The 19,561-nt window shown below is 45.0% G+C and overlaps 3 protein-coding genes, 1 long non-coding RNA gene and 1 other non-coding gene across 5 annotated transcripts; all 5 read left to right on the top strand.

Annotated features, from left to right (window-relative positions):
* The first annotated feature begins 2,128 nt into the window (after positions 1 to 2,128).
* LOC101761972 (2-oxoglutarate dehydrogenase, mitochondrial) lies at positions 2,129 to 6,987 on the top strand. Its single transcript, XM_004958763.4, has 9 exons — positions 2,129 to 2,280; positions 2,420 to 3,989; positions 4,264 to 4,490; positions 4,572 to 4,904; positions 4,994 to 5,240; positions 5,698 to 5,826; positions 5,943 to 6,158; positions 6,235 to 6,358; positions 6,502 to 6,987. The coding sequence occupies exons 2-9, from the start codon at positions 2,448 to 2,450 to the stop codon at positions 6,735 to 6,737; spliced, it is 3,054 nt and encodes a 1,017-aa protein (XP_004958820.1). The 5' UTR covers positions 2,129 to 2,280; positions 2,420 to 2,447; the 3' UTR covers positions 6,738 to 6,987.
* Positions 6,988 to 7,217: 230 nt separating this feature from the next.
* On the top strand, positions 7,218 to 9,315 carry LOC101761565 (telomeric repeat-binding factor 2). The gene is made up of 5 exons (XM_004958762.2): positions 7,218 to 7,713; positions 7,861 to 8,129; positions 8,474 to 8,631; positions 8,737 to 8,803; positions 8,881 to 9,315. The coding sequence occupies exons 1-5, from the start codon at positions 7,251 to 7,253 to the stop codon at positions 8,926 to 8,928; spliced, it is 1,005 nt and encodes a 334-aa protein (XP_004958819.1). The 5' UTR covers positions 7,218 to 7,250; the 3' UTR covers positions 8,929 to 9,315.
* A 981-nt stretch (positions 9,316 to 10,296) lies between these two features.
* Positions 10,297 to 12,353, top strand: LOC101761174. The gene is made up of 2 exons (XR_001163235.2): positions 10,297 to 11,460; positions 11,564 to 12,353. It is a non-coding gene; the product is annotated as an uncharacterized LOC101761174 (long non-coding RNA).
* Positions 12,354 to 13,710: 1,357 nt separating this feature from the next.
* Positions 13,711 to 19,235, top strand: LOC101760770. The gene is made up of 5 exons (XM_004958761.4): positions 13,711 to 13,966; positions 15,169 to 15,221; positions 15,549 to 17,567; positions 17,785 to 17,959; positions 18,049 to 19,235. Exons 1-5 carry the CDS (start codon positions 13,873 to 13,875, stop codon positions 18,666 to 18,668), a joined length of 2,961 nt encoding a protein of 986 aa, XP_004958818.2. The 5' UTR covers positions 13,711 to 13,872; the 3' UTR covers positions 18,669 to 19,235.
* Positions 18,861 to 18,934, top strand: TRNAR-UCG. Its single transcript has one exon. It is a non-coding gene; the product is annotated as a tRNA-Arg (tRNA).
* Positions 19,236 to 19,561: the final 326 nt, after the last annotated feature.

The following is a 19,561-nucleotide window of genomic DNA, read 5'->3' as shown; positions in this document are numbered from 1 at the left end:
AGTAAAGAGCAGGCTATTCAAGAACAAGAACCATTCAAGCAGCCAAGACCTAGACCTGGGAAGGGCAAGGACTAGCGTGGGAGAAATGCAAGTCAAAAGCTGCAGTTGAAACCCCATCAAGCTTAAGGTAAAGTTCAAATGCACAGCTTAAAACAACCTTGCTTCAATATAAGGGGGCGTTTGGATCTTTAGTCCGGATTAAAATTTATGTCACATCGAATATTCGGAGGCTAATTAGGAGGATTAAACATGAGCTAATTATAAAACTAATTACACAGATGGAGGCTAATTCACGAGATGAATCTATTAAGTCTAATTAATCCATCATTAGCACATATTTACTGTAGCATCACATTGTCAAATCATGGACTAATTAGGCTTAATAGATTCGTCTCGCTAATTAGTCTCCATCTGTGCAATTAGTTTTGTAATTAGTCTATATTTAATACTCCTAATTGATGTGACAAAAATTTTAGGAGTGACTAGAGAAACAAACAAACCCTAAAATCATAGAACACCTGCCATTAGAGATTGATGTCTTTACTTAGCTATCACTACTGGCACAGCATGTCGGAAATAGGATAAGGTAATGTATTTTCCCAAGAACGTAGATGTTCCAGTTGTTTCACATTGCAAGAGCTAATATTGTTTATTACTTACAAATATACACAATAATGCTAAGGCTCAGGCTAAAGCAGTAGCTTGAGTAACATCTGAATACTACAGTATTCAGGTTGTAGCCTTAGATTTCATACTAATTTAATTAACAAGGAAGATGCAAGAATAGGAGTACTCACTACAGGTTGTAGATGGAGAGCACTGCACAGCTAGCTCACGAGAGCTGCATCCACAAGATCCGGCACCGACGTACAGCTAGAACCCCAGCCTTCACACGCACCTCTTGAGTCCCCTCACAGCACTACAGATCGCCGGCCACGGCACCATGGCCAAGCAGTTCGCCGGCAGCGGCCCATCCTGCACAAGCTGCTAGGGTGAGGTGATAATCACAACAGAGGAAGAAATCGAAGGGGAAATGGAGTAATAGCAACTAGAGACCTTGGAGAATCACATTGGAGTAGTAATGATCGGAGAACCCCAGCCATCACCATGGATTTAGTGTAGCTTGCTTGAGCGCTGTAGGTAGCAGGGAAGGGACAAAGAAACAGAGGAGCAGGGAGTTGAGCGTGTGTGCCTGTTGGCCTGCTCGTACTGGTACTAGTGCTTAGTAAGCGGAGAGAAGCTACTAATCGTGTTGGTCCAACTAGCTTGCGTGTTACGCTTAAATGGTTAGGGATATTAGTTTAACTACTGCTTATGGTCAACTAACTTCTCTTATACAAAGATATACTTTTTTAAACAATTCATTTCTTATTTGGGATTAAAAGAACTAATGAGGTATATCTTTGACCATAGGACGACCATACTGCCACACATATAAAACTTAGGCAGAGACACAATATATAGCTTGTTTTGCTTTTTAATTAAATCCATGTATACATGTTAATTTACTGAATTTTGGAGCATGGTGAAAAGCATTCCAGAGATGAACATTTTCAAGGAAGTCAAGGCAAGTCATGTAGATATAATGATTTCTCTTTGAAAAGTATTTCTAAAAGAAACCTAATGAGATGATGGTTGGGATGGATAAGGGTGGATGGATGATAGTTGAACATGGTGTGTAGGGAGGGCTCATGGAAAGTGAAGATGACTAGGTGCTCATACTCCCAAGCTGAAACATCAACAGTATTTTTTTAAAAAAAATTCCTATGTTGTTTCCTAACCTTGCGCAAATCATACCACTGTTTACACCTCTTAACTTTTGTTGGAGCATTTGTTGTCTGTCGAAGCGTTGCAGGGTTTAGGGTTTATAGATGCTCCACCAAGTGGGCCCAACAAATCTTCGTGAACGACGGGCCCATATGTGGTGCATGGAAAGCAACGGAGCTAGATTCAGCCAAGGCCCACCATATCATGGCGTGGCCCACCGGTGGTGAGTTTTCGATTTGGACCCTTCCCCAAGAATAAATAATAACAAAAAAAAGCAGACAAGAGGAGAAGAAGAGAAACGGCGGAAGGCGACCGACTGTCCTGGTGTGGTGGGCCCCGCATCGCATTGAAAAGTCCCATTCAGTTCGATTCGGTCCTTCCTTCCTTCTTCGTCCCCCCGACAGAACTCGTCGCCGCCGCCGCCGCCCTGCCGCCGCCGGGGAGATCTCGCTCTCCTGGATTTCCCTCCCCTCTCGCAGCCCGGTCTAGGGTTTCGCGCGGGTCCTGCGCCAGGTATTTCTTCTTCTCCGATGCATAGCCCATTCCGTTCGTTTCCTTCCCTCCCGTTGTCTTGTATTTCGGAGGGGGATTGTTTGACCTCCTTACACGAGATCTCATTCTCACCTCTCTCTCATTCGTCTGCTGAGCGAAGAGGGAGGGAGGGAGGGAGGTAGGGAGCGATGACGTGGTTCCGCGCCGCCTCGGGCGCTGCCCGCCTCGCCCTCCGCCGCAGCCTCGCCACCCGCGCGCCGACAGCCGCCGCCGCCACCCGATGCGCCCGCGGCTTCCACTCCACCGCCCTGCGGCCTCGCTCCGCCGCCCCCGCGCCCCGGGCCGTCCCGCTCTCCCGCCTCTCCGATAGCTTCCTCGACGGCACCAGCAGCGTCTACCTCGAGGAGCTCCAGCGCGCCTGGGAGGTCGACCCCTCCTCCGTCGACGAGTCCTGGGACAACTTCTTCCGCAACTTCGTCGCCCAGGCCTCCCCCTCCGCCGGCGTCTCCGGCCAGACCATCCAGGAGAGCATGCAGCTCCTCCTCCTCGTCAGGGCCTACCAGGTCAACGGCCACATGATGGCCAAGCTCGACCCCCTCGGCCTCGACGACCGTGCCGTCCCCGAGGACCTCCACCTCGGCCTCTACGGCTTCACCGACGCCGACCTCGACAGGGAGTTCTTCCTCGGCGTCTGGAGGATGTCCGGCTTCCTCTCCGAGAACCGCCCTGTCCTCACCCTCCGCGAGATCCTCAGCAAGCTCCAGCAGGCCTACTGCGGCCCCATCGGCTACGAGTACATGCACATCCCCGACAGGGACAAGTGCAACTGGCTCAGGGAAAAAATCGAGACCGCCAAGCCCAGGGACTATGACAAGGAACGTCGCCTCGTCATGCTCGACAGGCTCATCTGGAGCACGCAGTTCGAGAACTTCCTTGCCACCAAGTGGGCCACCGCCAAGAGGTTTGGCCTTGAGGGTGGTGAGACGCTCATCCCTGGCATGAAGGAGATGTTCGATAGGGCTGCTGACCTCGGCGTCGAGAACATCGTCATCGGGATGCCGCACAGGGGGAGGCTCAATGTCCTTGGTAACGTCGTCCGCAAGCCATTGTCTCAGATATTCAGTGAGTTCACTGGCGGCACAAGGCCTGTTGAAGGCGAGGATGGGCTCTACACTGGAACTGGTGATGTCAAGTACCACCTGGGTACCTCTTATGACCGCCCAACTCGTGGTGGCAAGAGGATTCACTTGTCTTTGGTCGCCAATCCCAGTCATCTGGAAGCTGTTGATCCTGTTGTCATTGGCAAGACGCGTGCCAAGCAATTCTACTCCAATGATGCCGACAGGACAAAGAACATGGGTATTCTGATACACGGAGATGGTAGCTTTGCTGGCCAGGGTGTGGTCTATGAGACGCTCCATCTAAGTGCTCTCCCGAACTACACTACTGGTGGAACCATACATATTGTTGTTAACAACCAAGTCGCCTTTACGACTGATCCAAGAGCTGGCAGGTCCTCCCAGTACTGCACAGATGTTGCCAAAGCCCTGAATGCTCCTATATTCCATGTAAATGGTGATGATTTAGAGGCTGTTGTCCGTGTATGTGAGCTTGCAGCTGAGTGGCGCCAGACTTTTCACTCAGATGTCGTCGTCGATCTAATCTGCTACCGCCGTTTTGGGCATAACGAAATCGATGAACCCTCCTTCACACAGCCAAAGATGTATCAGGTAACCCTACTACAACTAGTTCAGATTTTTTTTTTCTCATAGCCATTTTCCCATATGTAGTTTACAGCTCTTGTTCGGTTTTTTTTTAGCTCACGTGCATCTTTTTTCTGTTAACTCCGTATTCTTATGCTTTTTCTTAGACGAAAACTAGATAGTCTTTAAGCTGGTCGTGTAGAAGGTTACTAAATATGTTCTCTATCTTCCTCCCCTCCCTTTTAAATATGCTTTGTTTCTTAGCGCTTTGCTTGACCCTGGTGAGAATTGTCTGTGACAGGTCATTAAGAACCATCCCAGTTCATTGAAGCTTTATGAGCAGAAACTGCTAGGAACAGGTGAAGTCTCGAAAGAAGATGTCCAGAGGATCCATGACAAGGTGAACCGAATCTTGAATGAAGAGTTTACAAAGAGCAAAGACTATGTTCCCAACAAGAGGGATTGGCTCTCTGCTTATTGGACTGGCTTTAAGTCGCCAGAGCAAATATCGCGTGTTCGGAACACTGGGTAACAGCAATCTCTCTGTTGATTTTACTTTTTATGGTCTTTTATTTTAACTATTGGATGTTGAAAATGCCTTCTATGCAGGGTCAAGCCGGAGATACTGAAACGTGTAGGACAAGCAATTACTACACTGCCTGAAAACTTCAGGCCACACAGAGCAGTGAAGAAGATTTTTGAGCTGCGTGCAGCTATGATTGAGAGTGGTGAAGGAATTGATTGGGCTGTTGCAGAAGCCCTAGCCTTTGCAACACTTATAGTGGAAGGCAATCATGTTAGGCTAAGTGGACAGGATGTGGAAAGAGGAACTTTCAGCCACCGGCATGCAGTTCTGCATGACCAGGATACTGGAGCGAAGTACTGCCCACTCGACCATGTTGCAATGAATCAAAGTGAGGAGCTGTTTACTGTAAGTAACAGGTAAGTTTACTTATGGATCTGCCAAATTTCTAGTCATATTTCAGTCAGAAGGGTAGTTCTCCTTATGTTATGTATTACTCTGTTTGCAGTTCGCTTTCAGAATTTGCTGTCCTTGGGTTTGAATTGGGTTACTCCATGGAGAACCCTAATTCATTGGTTCTTTGGGAAGCACAATTTGGTGACTTTGCCAATGGCGCGCAAGTGATGTTTGACCAGTTTCTGAGCAGTGGAGAGGCAAAATGGTTGCGCCAAACTGGCCTTGTTGTTCTGCTTCCTCATGGTTATGATGGCCAAGGCCCCGAACATTCCAGTTCTCGTTTGGAGCGCTTCCTTCAGGTAACTCACAGCTGCAATATTTGTTTATTTGTTAGTGTTATTTAGCACATCAGCAGCAAGGAGGCCCTTTTTTTGCATCCTTGCTCTACCATCAATTATCTAACATGAGATAATTGGTTTTATCCGAATTATTTAAAATATATTATTCAATTTTTTTTTGTCCGGATCCAAACAAATCTTCTTTTGTTTGGCAAAGTGCTATGCGAGTATACAGCTACAAATTCTTCTCTGTGAGATATTTGTTTTTTATTCAAACCATTTGAAAAGAAATTATGCTTTTTTAATGCATCTGTAGAATTCTTTTTTGTGTGGCAGCCAATAATCATGTCATGTATGTGTACATAGATTCGGTACATTTCCTTTTGGTTATGATCCAGACCTTCTGCTGGGCTGGGAATGTTTGGACCAGAACTTGAACTTGGTTGCTTACATGAAACTGGTAATTCTTTTGCACCAGATGAGTGATGATAATCCTTTTGTCATACCTGAGATGGAACCGACACTTCGCAAGCAGATCCAAGAGTGTAACTGGCAAGTTGTGAATGTGACAACTCCTGCAAATTATTTCCACGTGTTGCGTCGTCAGGTCAGCTTACCTTAATGTGCAGTTTTGTTTTTCTGATCCTAGCATTGTGATGCCATTTTGCTCACATGAATCATTCTTTCAATTCTCGCCTACTGTTTGTGGTTGGGATGCTCTAGATACATAGGGAGTTCCGGAAGCCACTGATTGTAACAGCTCCCAAGAACCTGCTTCGGCACAAGGATTGCAAGTCCAATCTTTCTGAGTTTGATGATGTTGAAGGCCATCTAGGATTTGATAAGCAGGGAACACGTTTCAAGCGGCTGATAAAGGACCGCAACGATCACAAGCAAGTCGAGGAGGGTATCAACCGTCTTATATTATGTTCTGGGAAAGTAAGTATGCCTGTTTCAATGTCAAATCAAGCAAATTACTGGTCCAGGAAATATTGAACCAATTGCTGCATTGTAGGTTTACTATGAACTTGACGAAGAGCGTAAAAAGTCAGAGCGCAGTGACATTGCAATTTGCAGGGTTGAGCAACTTTGCCCATTCCCGTACGACCTTATCCAAAGAGAGCTCAAGAGATATCCAAGTACGCGAGCTTTAATCTCGAGTGTTTAATGTTTCATTTTAATAGTTTGCCTAAACCATAGTATTTTTTTCCTAATTTCCTAAGCTGTTGCGACGCATTGATAATTCTGGACACATTTTGAATGTCATGTTTGCACGGTGTAGATGCGGAGATTGTGTGGTGCCAGGAGGAGCCCATGAACATGGGTGCATACAGCTACATCTCTCCTCGGCTGTATACTGCCATGAAGGCTCTCGGGCGGGGTTCATTTGAAGATATCAAGTACGTCGGCAGAGCACCTTCAGCTGCTACAGCCACTGGCTTCCTGTCGGTTCATGTGCAGGAGCAATCAGAGCTAGTAAAGAAGGCACTTCAGCCGGAGCCGATCAAGTTCCCCTGATGAGATGCAGATCTTCACTTCTTAGTACAAACTATATCGAAATAACAGGACCCTAACATGCCTGTTTGCAGGAGGCTCAACATACCGAACCTGCATTTTGAAAGTTTTGCCATGTACGAGCGTTTTCTTTTTCTGTTCCAGTTTTGTGGCTTTTGTGCTCTTTGGAAATAATGACACATTATCAAGACATGAAGCCGTGTGAAACTGGTCATTCAACTTTGCTTTCATTCATAGTGGCTTTGTTCGTGCAGGTGTTTCCATGTCATTGAACTTTTATGCATTATGATGTTTTGGGGATTTTATCGCATGGCATTCGCATGCATGTCTCATGAAGCAATTTGCATCCACTGTCTTAACTACAAAAAAACAAAGGAAATCTAGCGCGAATTTCATTGGGCCGCGAAAACCACATTAGGCCCAATGACGCTCGCCCGTTTGTCATCATCAACCGCCATGCCCAGGCCCAGCCCACCGGCCTGCACCCATTCGTCGTTTCGCATCGCCATCGCCGCCATGCCGCCGCTAGCCGCCGCCGACGCTTTCCTCGTTCTCGAGTTCATCGCCGGCAACCGCCGCATCCCCCACGCCGTATTCACCGCCATCCTCGGCTCCCTACCCTCCTCGTCGCCCCGCACCTCCCCGCGCCTCCGCAAAGCCCTAGTGCTCCGCGCCCTCCACGCCGCCCTCCACCCTGAAGACGCCTCCTGCTCCTTCACACTCCTCCGCAAGGCGCGGAGGGTCCTCGCCGACCCCGACGCCGCCGCCTGCTTCCCCTACCAGCTCTCTCTCGCAGAAAACGAACAAGAGGACGGGGCTAGGGCCGCGGTGGCCGATCTCAAGCGCCTCCTCGACCATGAGTGGGCCAATCTCCCACCCTCCACGCTCGAGCTCGCCGCCGACCGGCTCGCCGGACACAGGTCCCTCCACGCGTGGGCCGCCGCGGACCATGCCAATCGTACAAAGCTTCGCCTGCTCGGTACCTCCAAAAAAGAAAAATCTTGCATAATCCATTATCCTAGTCTTTTTTTTCTCGAAACAATTACCATGCTTATCTTTCCAGTTGTTGTTTTGAGTAAGTACTACCTAAGAATGAATTAAGGAAATTTGTGGTTACTTCATGCAGTAGGGGAGTCCACAGAGCGTGAGATTTTAGCCAAGCTTATGCAAGATGATAACGCAAACAATGCTAATGAAGCTGATGTTGCTCAACGAAACCATGAGGCTGATCCTTCGAAGAAAAGCAGTGAAGCTGGCTGTGCTCAAGAAGGTACGGCTGAGCATCAAAATGCGTTGATAGGAGGAGCACAGGGTGTCCAACTTCCGGAGAAGTCTGTCCCTGCGTCTAAAAAGCGCAGTCTTATGGAGAGACATCCCAATGCAAGTACTTATGAGGTAATTCATTGTGCTTTTATTCTTGTTATGAAGGTTACATGTCACCGCCTACATATTAGATGAAGCCAATCAATCCCTTATAGAAGTATCCATCTTCTAGTAACTTCAATTGCAGCTTGGCTTGCCAGCTTTGATTACCAATGTTTCCACACAAGGTTGCCTTTTTGGTTTCAGTATGTTTATGTGTATCTCTTGGTACAAATGCATCTATTTATGCATGAGGTGTTTGTTCTCTGTATGTATTTCTGGCAGACTGTTAGGGTAATCTTATTGCCCTCAACACATATTTCTTCTATATGTTTGTGCAGTATGGTGATGATATTTTGCCATCTTTTTGGGTGCAGTGGGATGGCTTGGATGACTCTAATGATGACAGGCCATTAGGGAAGCGTGAGTTACCCCCTTTCGAGAGGAAACCACATCCTGCCCCTACATGTGCACATAAGGTCAGAAAGAAGTGGATTGAGATAGAGGAAAAAACCTTGCTGGAAGGGGTTGAGAAGTGAGTAATATTTTCTGTTTCCCCCATTACTCTTACTGTCTTAACATTTTGTTCCAACTTCAGTAAAGTGACCTTGTACCCTAATTTTGGTATTGTGACGCAAAGGTATGGCAAAGGCAATTGGAAAGATATCAAAATGGCATACCCTGTCATCTTTGAAGAGAGATCAACGGTATGCATTCTGGCTGGCATTCCATTTCTGGCCTTGGACGAAGACTTGGGATTGAATTTTTTTAGTCTGATGTGCAGATCGATCTGAAGGACAAGTTCAGAAATATGGAAAGACTCTCGGCTTGAGGCCTGGTGGTGCTGTGCTTCTGCTCTGCTCTGTAGATACTAGTGTAATAATTAGATCAACCTAGGAGGAGCTAGGTGATTTTTCATTAAGAAGAAGAAATAGGCATCCAAATTTAAGCTAGAGGGGATTCGAACCTGGGTGGTTAGATGGTTAGAGTGCACGACCACCCCTCTCATCCTAACCAGTTGAGCTAGGCACTTCCTATACTACTGTAGTAGGAAGTAAGGTGCGTGCAGACGTTTTGTTTTTGTGTTGTATATGGAGTGCCTGGCCTGGAGGGTATGCACTATGCAGGAGAGGAGATTCAGTGTCCAAAGGAAAGACTCAGTTTTCCAAATGCATATGAAGAATCTCGAGGACTGGGCATCTTCTCTCATCTCTCCGCATGACCTCTCCTCTCTCCGGATTCTTTTAGAGTTGATTTTGAATCGCACCAGGTGTTCTCTCTTTGGAGAAGCAGCATCGATGGTGCCAAAAATGTTTGGTTGTCTTGCCTAACCTGCCTACTAACCTTGCTTGGCAAGACGAACCTTGCTAGTTGCTCTCTCTAAAAAAAGAAATAACATAGTTGCTTGCCCTCTAACCTTTTGTCTAAATTTAAACCAAGCAACGCAACCAAACACGCTTGTTTGCCGTTTTAACCTTGTTTGCCCTTACAATTTGTGGCTCAAGTCATCTGCCCTTATACCCCCACAACAAGCAAGGGCGAAGCTAACAGTTTTGAACAGGCCTTCCTCTTCCTATGGCGTATTGCGACACACAGCTTGTCATCAAGAATAAAAACACAAAGTAGATAGAGGCGCCCTATATGTTATAGATTTGATGAGGATGGAGGGGCATTGTTTTTTCAAGTAAGTTTATGACAAAAGTAAGGAGGGTTGCTCAAATGGAGAAGATTGGTTTAACGCAGGAGACACGATTAGAGCCCCAAGCTTAATGTACGCAAAATCGTAGCGCACACTTTAGCTAAGCATGGAGTCAATATGCGGAATGGCACTTTTAAAATTTGGTTAGGCCATTTCCGTGAGTTTGTCATCGCAATGGAATACAAATATGTTCATTTCCTTTTTTTTAAAAAAAAATAAAATGCACCGGAGGTCCCTAAATTATTTCAACTTCTCGTCTGGGCCAATGAAATTTCGAAGTGATCAACTAAGTCCTTTTAACTTTTCAGTCTGTTCATTCTAAGAGTCCTTTTGTTAAGCTGTGAAAGTGCTTTTGCTTCCAAGAAGCTAAACCAAAGGGGTGAGCTTCTAAACCCCTACTTCCACAAAAGCAGCTTTTTTTAGTTCATTCTCCACAGCCCCCCTCGTGGTGCTTTTTTCGGCTATGAGGGCGGATGTTTCACGGAAATTACCCGCAATGCCACCGTTTATGGGCGTACCTGTTCGTGTTTCTTCCGCCTGACGCCTTCTGTCGCTCCCCGCCCGACGCCTCCTCTCGCTCCCCGCCCGACGCCTGCCGCTAGGGTTCCGCCGCACCTGCCCTCTGGCGGCGGCGCCCCTCATCTGCCTCCCCTTAAGCCAGCGGCGGCGCTCCACCCACCGAATCGAGCAACGACGGCCCTCATCGTTCTCCCCTCGAGCCCACAGTTGTGCCCCTCATCCACCTCCCCTGAAGCCGGCGGCGACGCTCCTCCTCCTCCTCCTCCCCTCGAGCCCGCGGCGATGCTCGTCGTCCACCTCCCCTGAAGCCGGCGGCAACGCCCCTCCTCCGCCTCCCCTCGAGCCGGCGGCCACGAAATCGAGCTGACGGAGCCCCTCCACCACCACCTCTGCACGCCGGACACCTTACCCATCCCGATCTGGTGCTAAGGTAATATGTCATGGTAATGCAGTACTTGTCTTGCAAAAATAACCAACGCTAACCTGAAATGCATTGATCCTAACTGAGAAGTTTGAAGTTTCGAATCTTAATATTTTGTATAAGTCAGTGGCAATGAACAAACTGATATTCGGCATGTTGAATTATTGCCAAGGATAAAAGAATAAATGACTGACAGACTGATGCTATGCTTCGTATACGAAGTTAAGGAACCAGCAAATGTTTTGGACAGCTAAAGAAACAACTAGTTTTGTGTCAATAACCAAAATGAGGTGCATAGGCATGTTCAAGACATAGTGTTTTGTTTCTGATCTATACTGCGAAATTATCGTATGTGTATGTGTGTTGATAAATTGGTGGATGCATGACAAATTGGAGGAGGCATGATTATTGATATTGTTATGATTGTGAATTGAATGGATTTTTTTCTTTATTCAAGAATGACTGATAAGGCAGATTGGTGTGATGCCAATGTGAGGCATTTCATTGACATATACAAAGGAGAGAGAAGCTGGGAATAGGCCCTTGGAAATGTTCACTAGAGCTGATTGGAAAAATCTAGTAACTAAGTACGAAGAAAAAACTGAGCTGAAGCAAATAAAAAAACAATTGAAGAATAAGTTGGATGGAAAAATAGAGTTCAAGAATTCTGCCACTGGTCTTGGATGGAATGAGGCAAAGCAAACTGTTGACTGCTCCAACGAATGGTGGGATGAACACCTAAGAACTGTGTACTGTCCTTTTTTTCATTTATCATTTTGCATTTTGAGTATACGGGCTGACTTGTTAACTTTATCCATTTAATTTCAGAGATGCAACAATCCTGATAAAGGTATCAAATGCAATCATGTTAGGTTCAGAAAACAAGGACCGAAGTACCTTGATGATCTTAATATGTTGTTTGATAAGATACATGTTAGCGGGGCAAGTGCATCCTATCCTGGAGATATTTCCTCCGATGACTCAAGTGATGAGGATGTGGGTGAGATACAAAAAACTCCAGATAATGATGATGTCAAGTTGGCTGCTTTCAGAAAAATCAAAACTAGGAAAAAAAGAAACGAAAGGACTCCTCTACTGCTATTTACGAAAAGGATGAGAAGAGCCCATTATTTCGATTGTACAAGAACGAACACATGTTTGAAGATAGAAACTGCAGCAGAGAAGATCTCTACAAGTATTGAAGCATCATCTGCACCTCCAACCAGCCAAGTCCCTAGCATTGCAGAGGCTATGAAGATGGTTAAAAATTGTGGGGTGCAAGAGAAAACAGCTCTAATGCATACAACCACCTTTCTGATTATCAAGCCTGAATTTAGGGAGGTCTTTAGCATGCTGGAAATAAATGAAGGAAGGTTTAACTTGCTTGAGAGGGAGCATACAAAGGAGTTGATGAGGTGCATGTAGAAGCTTTCAGTTATTTATTTTTAGTGTTATGTTGTGAGAATCATTTATTTTCTTGAGAACCATTTGAAATAATGCTGCCTGTAAACAATATTTTCTTTAGTTATTGCTTCCATGTTGAGAACTATTTATTTGCTTCCATGTTCAGAACCGTTGCTATCCACGTTACTATAATTTGGTTGTGCCATTGTGGTCCGCAATGGTTATGTCCATGTTTTGATTGCTATTACTGTCCATGTTTTGATTTACCACGTATCTTATGTAGATGGATGGCAACATGGATGATTTGGTAAAAAATGGATAAAAGGGACTACTGCTTCTTGCTGAACTTTCACAGCAGGATGCCATTATTAATGAAATGGGTTACCAATATACTGAGCGGTATTTGCACAAAGGAGATTATAGGAAAACACTAGAAATTGGACTTCAATGGGTTATGAGGTGCATGGGTTGTCCGAGGTACTTCTATAAGATGTTTCGAATGAGCACTGATGTTTTCATGGTACTGCATGACTTGCTAATCTCGAACTACGGCTTAACATCAACTAATAATATATCATCAATGGAGTCATTAGCAATGTTCTGGTAGATCGTTGGAGGACACAAATTATTTTCACAAGCTGAAAATCATTTTACTCGGTCACTCTGGATAGTTCACACTAAATTTCATGACATACAATATACTAGAGTTTCGACTTCGTAATGGGCGTGCTCCTCATGGGAAGTATGAGGTGTTCAATTTCTTGCATTCATCTTTTCGAAATGTCATTGAGCGGGCTTTCGGGGTCTTGAAGTAGAAGTGGTGTATTTTGAAGGGCATTCCAAGTTTTCCTACTCGTACTTAGAAGCAAATAATTCTAGCTTGTATGGTATTGCATAATTTTATTCGTGATAGCAATTTGCAAGACAAGTTGTTCGATAGATGTGATGGTGATGAGGAGTACCTAGTACAACACAGTGCCACGGTAGAAACATAAAAAGATGACAATCCAGGTGGAGAGAATGAGAATACTATTCGCAGTAGGATAACCGATGCTTTGGTCAGTGCGAGAGGGAGATAGTTATGTTGAGGAAGGACATCATTACGTAAGCCATATATCTTTTGTAATATTCTATAATTTTATTTACGTGGATCATATGTCAACGGTGAATGCAAATCTTTAAGAAAATTACGTTTCCCTAATTTGCATGCGAATTAGTGAATAAAATGGTGTTTTACAATAAATTTGAATATGAGCAGTCTCCTGGTAGCTCAATAGCATTACAAATATTTCTTACCAAACCTACAGTTTCATAGGTATTCTAACCAAACAGCTTTCAACTTTCTCACAGTTCACAACAGCTTTTCTTACAGCTCACAGCCCACAACAGCTTTTCTCATAGTCACAACCTAACAAACAGACCTCAAGTCAACTTCACCTAAGGTCCAATTATAGACATAGACTTACACTTGGAATGAACTACTTGAAAAGTTATAACAATTATACAATCGCTTTAAAAGTTTATGAACCTAAATGAGTCTCATTTAAGAGGAAAATCCAACGGTTCGGAAGGGTTCGCTTTCCCATCCCTCTCCCTTGTCTTCTTCCTCCTCCCTCTTGCGGTTGCGGCCACAGCCCACTGACAGCAGCAGCAGCAGCAGCAGCAGCGAGTAGCCAAGCAAGCCACCCCTCCGGCCTTCCCTGCGACTGCGAGATTGCTCGGCTGCACGCGAGATGCGGGGGCACACTCGCCGCCGCGGTAGATCGCAGGGGAGCGACGACCACGGGCCCCATCCCAGTGTTGTCGCCGATCCCCATCTCGCTAACGGTCTGTGAGTACACACGACATCTCTCCTCTCTCTTCCAGTGTTAGCCTAGGTTTAGCCGTTTAGGTTTGTTTCCTAGCTCCAGAGCTCCTGGAATGGATTTCCCTTTCCTTTCTTCCAGCCTTCGATCTGATTTGATTGTGAGTACACACGAAGAAGAGGAATTCGTTGCGGAGCTCGTTGCTTGCTCTGGATTTCATATCTCTTCGAGTCCCCGTGTTTTTTATCATTTGCTCACTTTTTTTCCGGGGAGGGAGGCATTGAGTTCACAAGAACAGGGAAAGCATGGGCTTCTTGCCTCTGGTGGTTGTCCAGCTCCCCTGTGTTGTCCAAAAAAAAAAGTTGGCCTTTTTCGTTCCCCTTTTCTGTTTTCTTCTTTTCCGTATGTAAACTCTATTTGCTTTCTCCTCATGGAAGAAATGTAGTGTCCCCTTTGAGTTGAATTTCCTTGTTCGTGGCATTTCTTGCTCCAGGCTAATACAGCGTGCATGACCACCTTAGCTCTAGAGACAGAGTCATATGCTTTGGATTCTTGTGCCGGGCTTCTTGGTCCAAACTTAAACTATCCCTGAAAGACGGATCGCGCAAAGCAAGCCTCATTTCTAGGAACATGGCACCCTTTTTAAGGTCAAATGCTGGTACAGAATATGTCACGTTGCACTCCTCACATGTTGATTAAGCACCACGAAGGTTCACACACAAGGAGGCTTATTCTAATCACTAAATAAAGTTGAGTCATATACTCATATTAGCAGTTTCAAGTGATAGTTTACTGGTTGGGGTTGATTTACATTGTTTGAGGTACTAAATTAATAGCAAACGTTCAGTTTGTCTGGTTCCTCGTGTTGGATCCAAGTTTGTACTATGTGCTGCTGTTTGTATCTGTTGGATGGCTGTAGATAGGCTCTATCTTGGATATATTGAGCACATTATTGCTCCCCTGCAGTGATTGACTATGTTTTCCATTAACTTGGTATGTGCTGAGTGCAACGTTTGTCTAATTATCTATATGCAAGTGTTCCACTTCCATATAGTTCGAGGACGAAACTAAATTCCTTTGTCCCTGTTCTTTAATATCTCCTTTGATGGTGAAATTAGTTCCGTGTGAAGTTCCTCCATAATACTTACTCAGTGCGTTGTTCTTTTTGCCACTCTGAACTATGACCCACAGTATATTTATTCTGTATCTTAATCTTTGATTCAGATATTGGATCGTCTAGGAAACAAGGAACACCCAGAATACTTTCAGATTCATTGGTGAGTGGTGCATTCTTATCTTCAAAGCCTCCAATACTTCTATCCTATGGATTGTAGCTTGCACAAAGTCCCAAAGTTTAAGAAGATAGCCGTTGGCAAAGCGCCGGAGCTAGTTAGTATTAAACTTTGTTATGCACGTTTTCTATTCAATCTTGCTTACACAGCATGTCATGAACCAGGCCAACTTATATAGAGTGTAGGTTTTAGGCAAATGATTTGTAGTCGCTGCATTCTTTCTGTTGTTGACGTTATGCCTTATTGAATGTGCCTTGCCATTTCAAGGGCGAAACTAATAGCTTCAGATGTGTGGTTTTGTTGTTCTGTCAGTTTGGTGGGGACAGGCTTTGTTCATCCAAAGGAGTGGGTAGCACCCCAATGAAAATGCTGATAGATGATGAAGTCTCAGGAGATGTCAGGCATGCATCTCCAGGTATAGTAGGAAGGCTTATGGGCCTTGATACAATGCCTTCATTTGGAGCCCGTAGCCACAGTACGCATAGTGGGATCTGTCCACAGTTCATGTCTCCTGGGAGTTCTTGTGACAAAAATGGTTTCTCTGGAGATGTTCCACATAAGAGTAGCACTGTTGAGATTCCGGAATTCAAAGATGTTTTCGAAGTTATGGAGGCTGCAAGGATGAAGACTCAGAGCCTAAGTTCTGGATGCACAAACATCTGTTCTGGACTAGACAAGGTTAACAGTGCTGACATGAATTTTGTGAGGCAGAAATTTATGGATGCAAAGCATCTCTCAACCAAGGAATCTCTCCAGAGATCGAAAGAGTTTGATGGTGCACTTGAGGCATTGGTATCAAATAAAGATCTTTTGTTGGAATTTCTTCAGAAATCCAACCATGTTCCCATGAAAAACTGTACTGATCTTAGTTCTCCATTCTCTGCTGTAAACCATATTACAGTGTTGAAACCATCAAGAAGACTTAAGTTTGTTGATGCAGATATTATCAATCCACAAGAAGATACTAAAAGGTGTTGCCGTGCACCAAAAGGAGTGAAGCATCCTCCAAGGAATCCTTGTGCTGACCATTCTAGTCAACCTCCTGAAGAGGACGCTAGTTCTTTCAGACAGAAATTTTCAAGGTCAAGCTTCAAGGAAAGGATTGACACAGAAGGTTCTCCCACCTGCATAGTTGTCTTGAAGCCATGCCTCGACAAAACTGAAAACATGGAAGGAGCGTATCCACTAACATATGAAATGTTTCAGTCTGGTTGCAGAAAGCCCAGAGCACCCCTTAATTATGGCAATGCTGCTCCAAGTCGACATACAGAAGAATACATGTATCAGATGTCAACAGGAAAATGTGATGTGTTAGGCCGTGGTGGCAAAGGGTCAATAGAAATTGCCCGTGAGGTTACAAAAGAAATGAGGAGAGCTGTCAGGGGAGGCATAGGTGGAAACCGGAGATTCAGTCCAGATATTGGGCCATTTAACGGGGATGCACAGGCATCTTTATCATTGTCCATGGCAAACCTAAAGAGTTCAGAGGAATATCGAAGATCAAATTGTTGCCATGATGCTTGGGATGGTCCCAACTCTGGTTATTCCCCAACATATTCAACTAAAACATCGATTAGGAAGGAAGCAAAAAGACGCCTATCTGATAGATGGAAGATGGCTCACCAATATCAGCACCCGTCACAAGATGCGAATTCATTCAGTACACTAGGGGACATGCTTGCCCTCTCTGACAAAGAGGTATCAAAATTTACTTCAGGGTCACTAACTTGCTGCAAATGCCCAAAGAGAGAGTTGCATAGGGATGGAATGCCGGGGTCATGCAGTTATCCTCTTGGTATCAGCAGCAATGATGGTTGGAAAGATGAGAGTGTGCCCAATACGACAAGGTTGAAGTCTCTTTCTTCTTCATGCATCAGCCGGAAGAGTCTGAAGATGACCAGCAGAAAAGAAAATTCTACGCTTAGTGAGTTCTCTGTACTCAAAGACATTGTCAAAGTGGCAGATGAGCTAGTTCATGGAAGACCAATGAGGTCACTGGTCAGATCATCAACGCATCACTGCGATGAAAGTGATGTGCCATCACTGGGTGAAGATGAAAGTATGGTAACTGAGTGTGAGATACATGCAAATTTAGAAGAACCAGCTTGCAGTGTTGCTGTGCCAGATTCATCTGAAGAGAGACTTGTACAGCCTGCAAATTCTAAACATATTTTAAGCGCACAATGCTATTTGGATAGCAGCTGCATGGTTCCAGAATGGCAAGATGAGGCCCAGGCTTCTGTTGCAGGGAACCTGGTGATGCATCAAGAGCCAACATGGGTGCTAGATGATCATATTGCTTCCTCTAGCCCCAGCAACTCTGCAAATGAGGTACTTCAACTTCATTCTACTCACTTTGTACTGAACATGCTTAAACAGTCTATTAAAACAGTTTTACATGATTTTCATGAGGTGCAATTTATGTTAATTCTGTAAGAACCCTTGCATGGTAGTATTAAAGTTTCATATTTGTCTGTGAATCTATCCTGTTGTTTTTTTCTAAAAAAGTTGAGTGATTTATGGCCTGATGATTCTGCTGCATTTTCAGACTGAGGAACATGTGCTTGATCACTGCAGAGGCAATGCATTCACATCCAAACCTATGGAAGAGTCAGCGTCTCACGAAGATGATCAGCCAAGTCCATTGTCAGTTTGTGAATCTTCCTTGGGCGCAGAAGATGGCTGTTCAGGAGGCTTTGAGAAAATAAGCGCAGACCTGCAAGGCAAGGATGCCAAATTCTCAGTTGGTGATATTCATTTTCCTCCGACTATGTATCTGATTGCAGGTTTTTGTTCTATTTGGTTGTCACAGAGCTGAGGATGCAACTCCGGCTTCTCAAGATGGAAGCCACAGGCAATGCTGATGAAACCGAGCTGGCTCTATCGAGCGATGATGGAGTTTCTGCCAGCTGCAAACCACTTGACGAGGCATGTCAGACATCCGACACCTTTTGGGATGCGGATGAAAGGGATTTTGCCTATGTCCTTGACATGCTCACTTGTCTGGGTATTAAGAGCGATGAGCAGGATTTTCAACTGAATGCATGCTATTTGTGGGAGTATCCTGCGGGCAGTGACGTTTATGACAGCCTTGAAAAGAAGTACGGGAAGCACATGGTGTGGCCGCAATCTGAGAGGAGGTTCCTCTTCGATCTGACGTTTGATGCCCTTATGGATGTGGTTACTTCTCTGACACATAGTGGGATGGCGAAGAAGTGGCACTCCAAGAAAAGTGATAAAGAGGGGGTTTTGGACGATGTGTGGGGAAGGGTGTGCCGACAACGGCGGGAAGCAGAATGCTTCCAGGAAGAAAGGTTGATGGGCGTAGGGTGGTTGGATTGTGAAGATGTCACGTATGAAATTGCGGGAGAGCTCGAGAGCATGCTGGGCGACGATCTCCTGGAAGAAGTAACAGCCGAGCTGCTGCTGTGACTGGAGAAGATGTAATGTAATATTATTCCATACACTGGTTTCCATATAGTCCATAGCTTGTGTTACTGCTTGCCTTGCTGGTCCGGTGAGTGATGTCAATGCACTATAATGTTCTGGACTGGGCGGCAAAGGCCATCTGCATTCTCCTTGCTGCCGAAGTATGATGTTTTGCCACAAATCAAGGCATGAGACGACCGCATAGCGCAGTGGATTAGCGCGTCTGACTTCGGATCAGAAGGTCGTGGGTTCGACTCCCACTGTGGTCGCGGCTCTTCGTTGTTTTGGTAAATTTTCCTTTTTTGTTTGTTTGTTTGTTTATTTTTACCTTATCCCAAATGCGGTGGAAATAAATTAGGGATGCTACTATATATCCCCATATACAAAGCAAAAATAGACAGTGGCTCTGGATCCACTCATAGTCATAGGATAGGAGATGGTAGGCAGTGGCTCTCATGATGTTTGCTTAGCTATTGGTTTCTTTTCTTCATAAAGCCAGTATATGTATGCATGTAGTGGCACTCAAATAAAGTCGATTCAGAAAAAGGAACCAAGGCTTCCACTTTTCAACTGTGTGTGTGTGTGTGTGAGAGAGAGAGAGAGAGAGAGAGTTATGGGCTGCATGCGCGCCTGTATTTTTTTTTAATATCTTTCAATGCGATCATCTGCTGCATGCGGCTTTTTATAAATTGCTGCCATGGCGGATAGCCGCCCACTTTCTACTTCACTTATTGTTAGCTGGTTGGAGGCCACGTACGATTGTGTTTAAGGTGCCTTTGGTAGGGCAACTTATGATGAAACTGTATCATCAAAATTGGGATTTTGGGTCATTAGGTCGATCTAAAATATTGTTAAATTGAACTAAAATGATATCATGCGTCGTAATTAATAAGTTG

This window comes from Setaria italica, chromosome II (genome assembly GCF_000263155.2).
Source record: "Setaria italica strain Yugu1 chromosome II, Setaria_italica_v2.0, whole genome shotgun sequence".
Classification (NCBI taxonomy): Eukaryota; Viridiplantae; Streptophyta; class Magnoliopsida; order Poales; family Poaceae; genus Setaria; species Setaria italica.
This window is presented reverse-complemented; position numbering and strand designations above follow the sequence as displayed.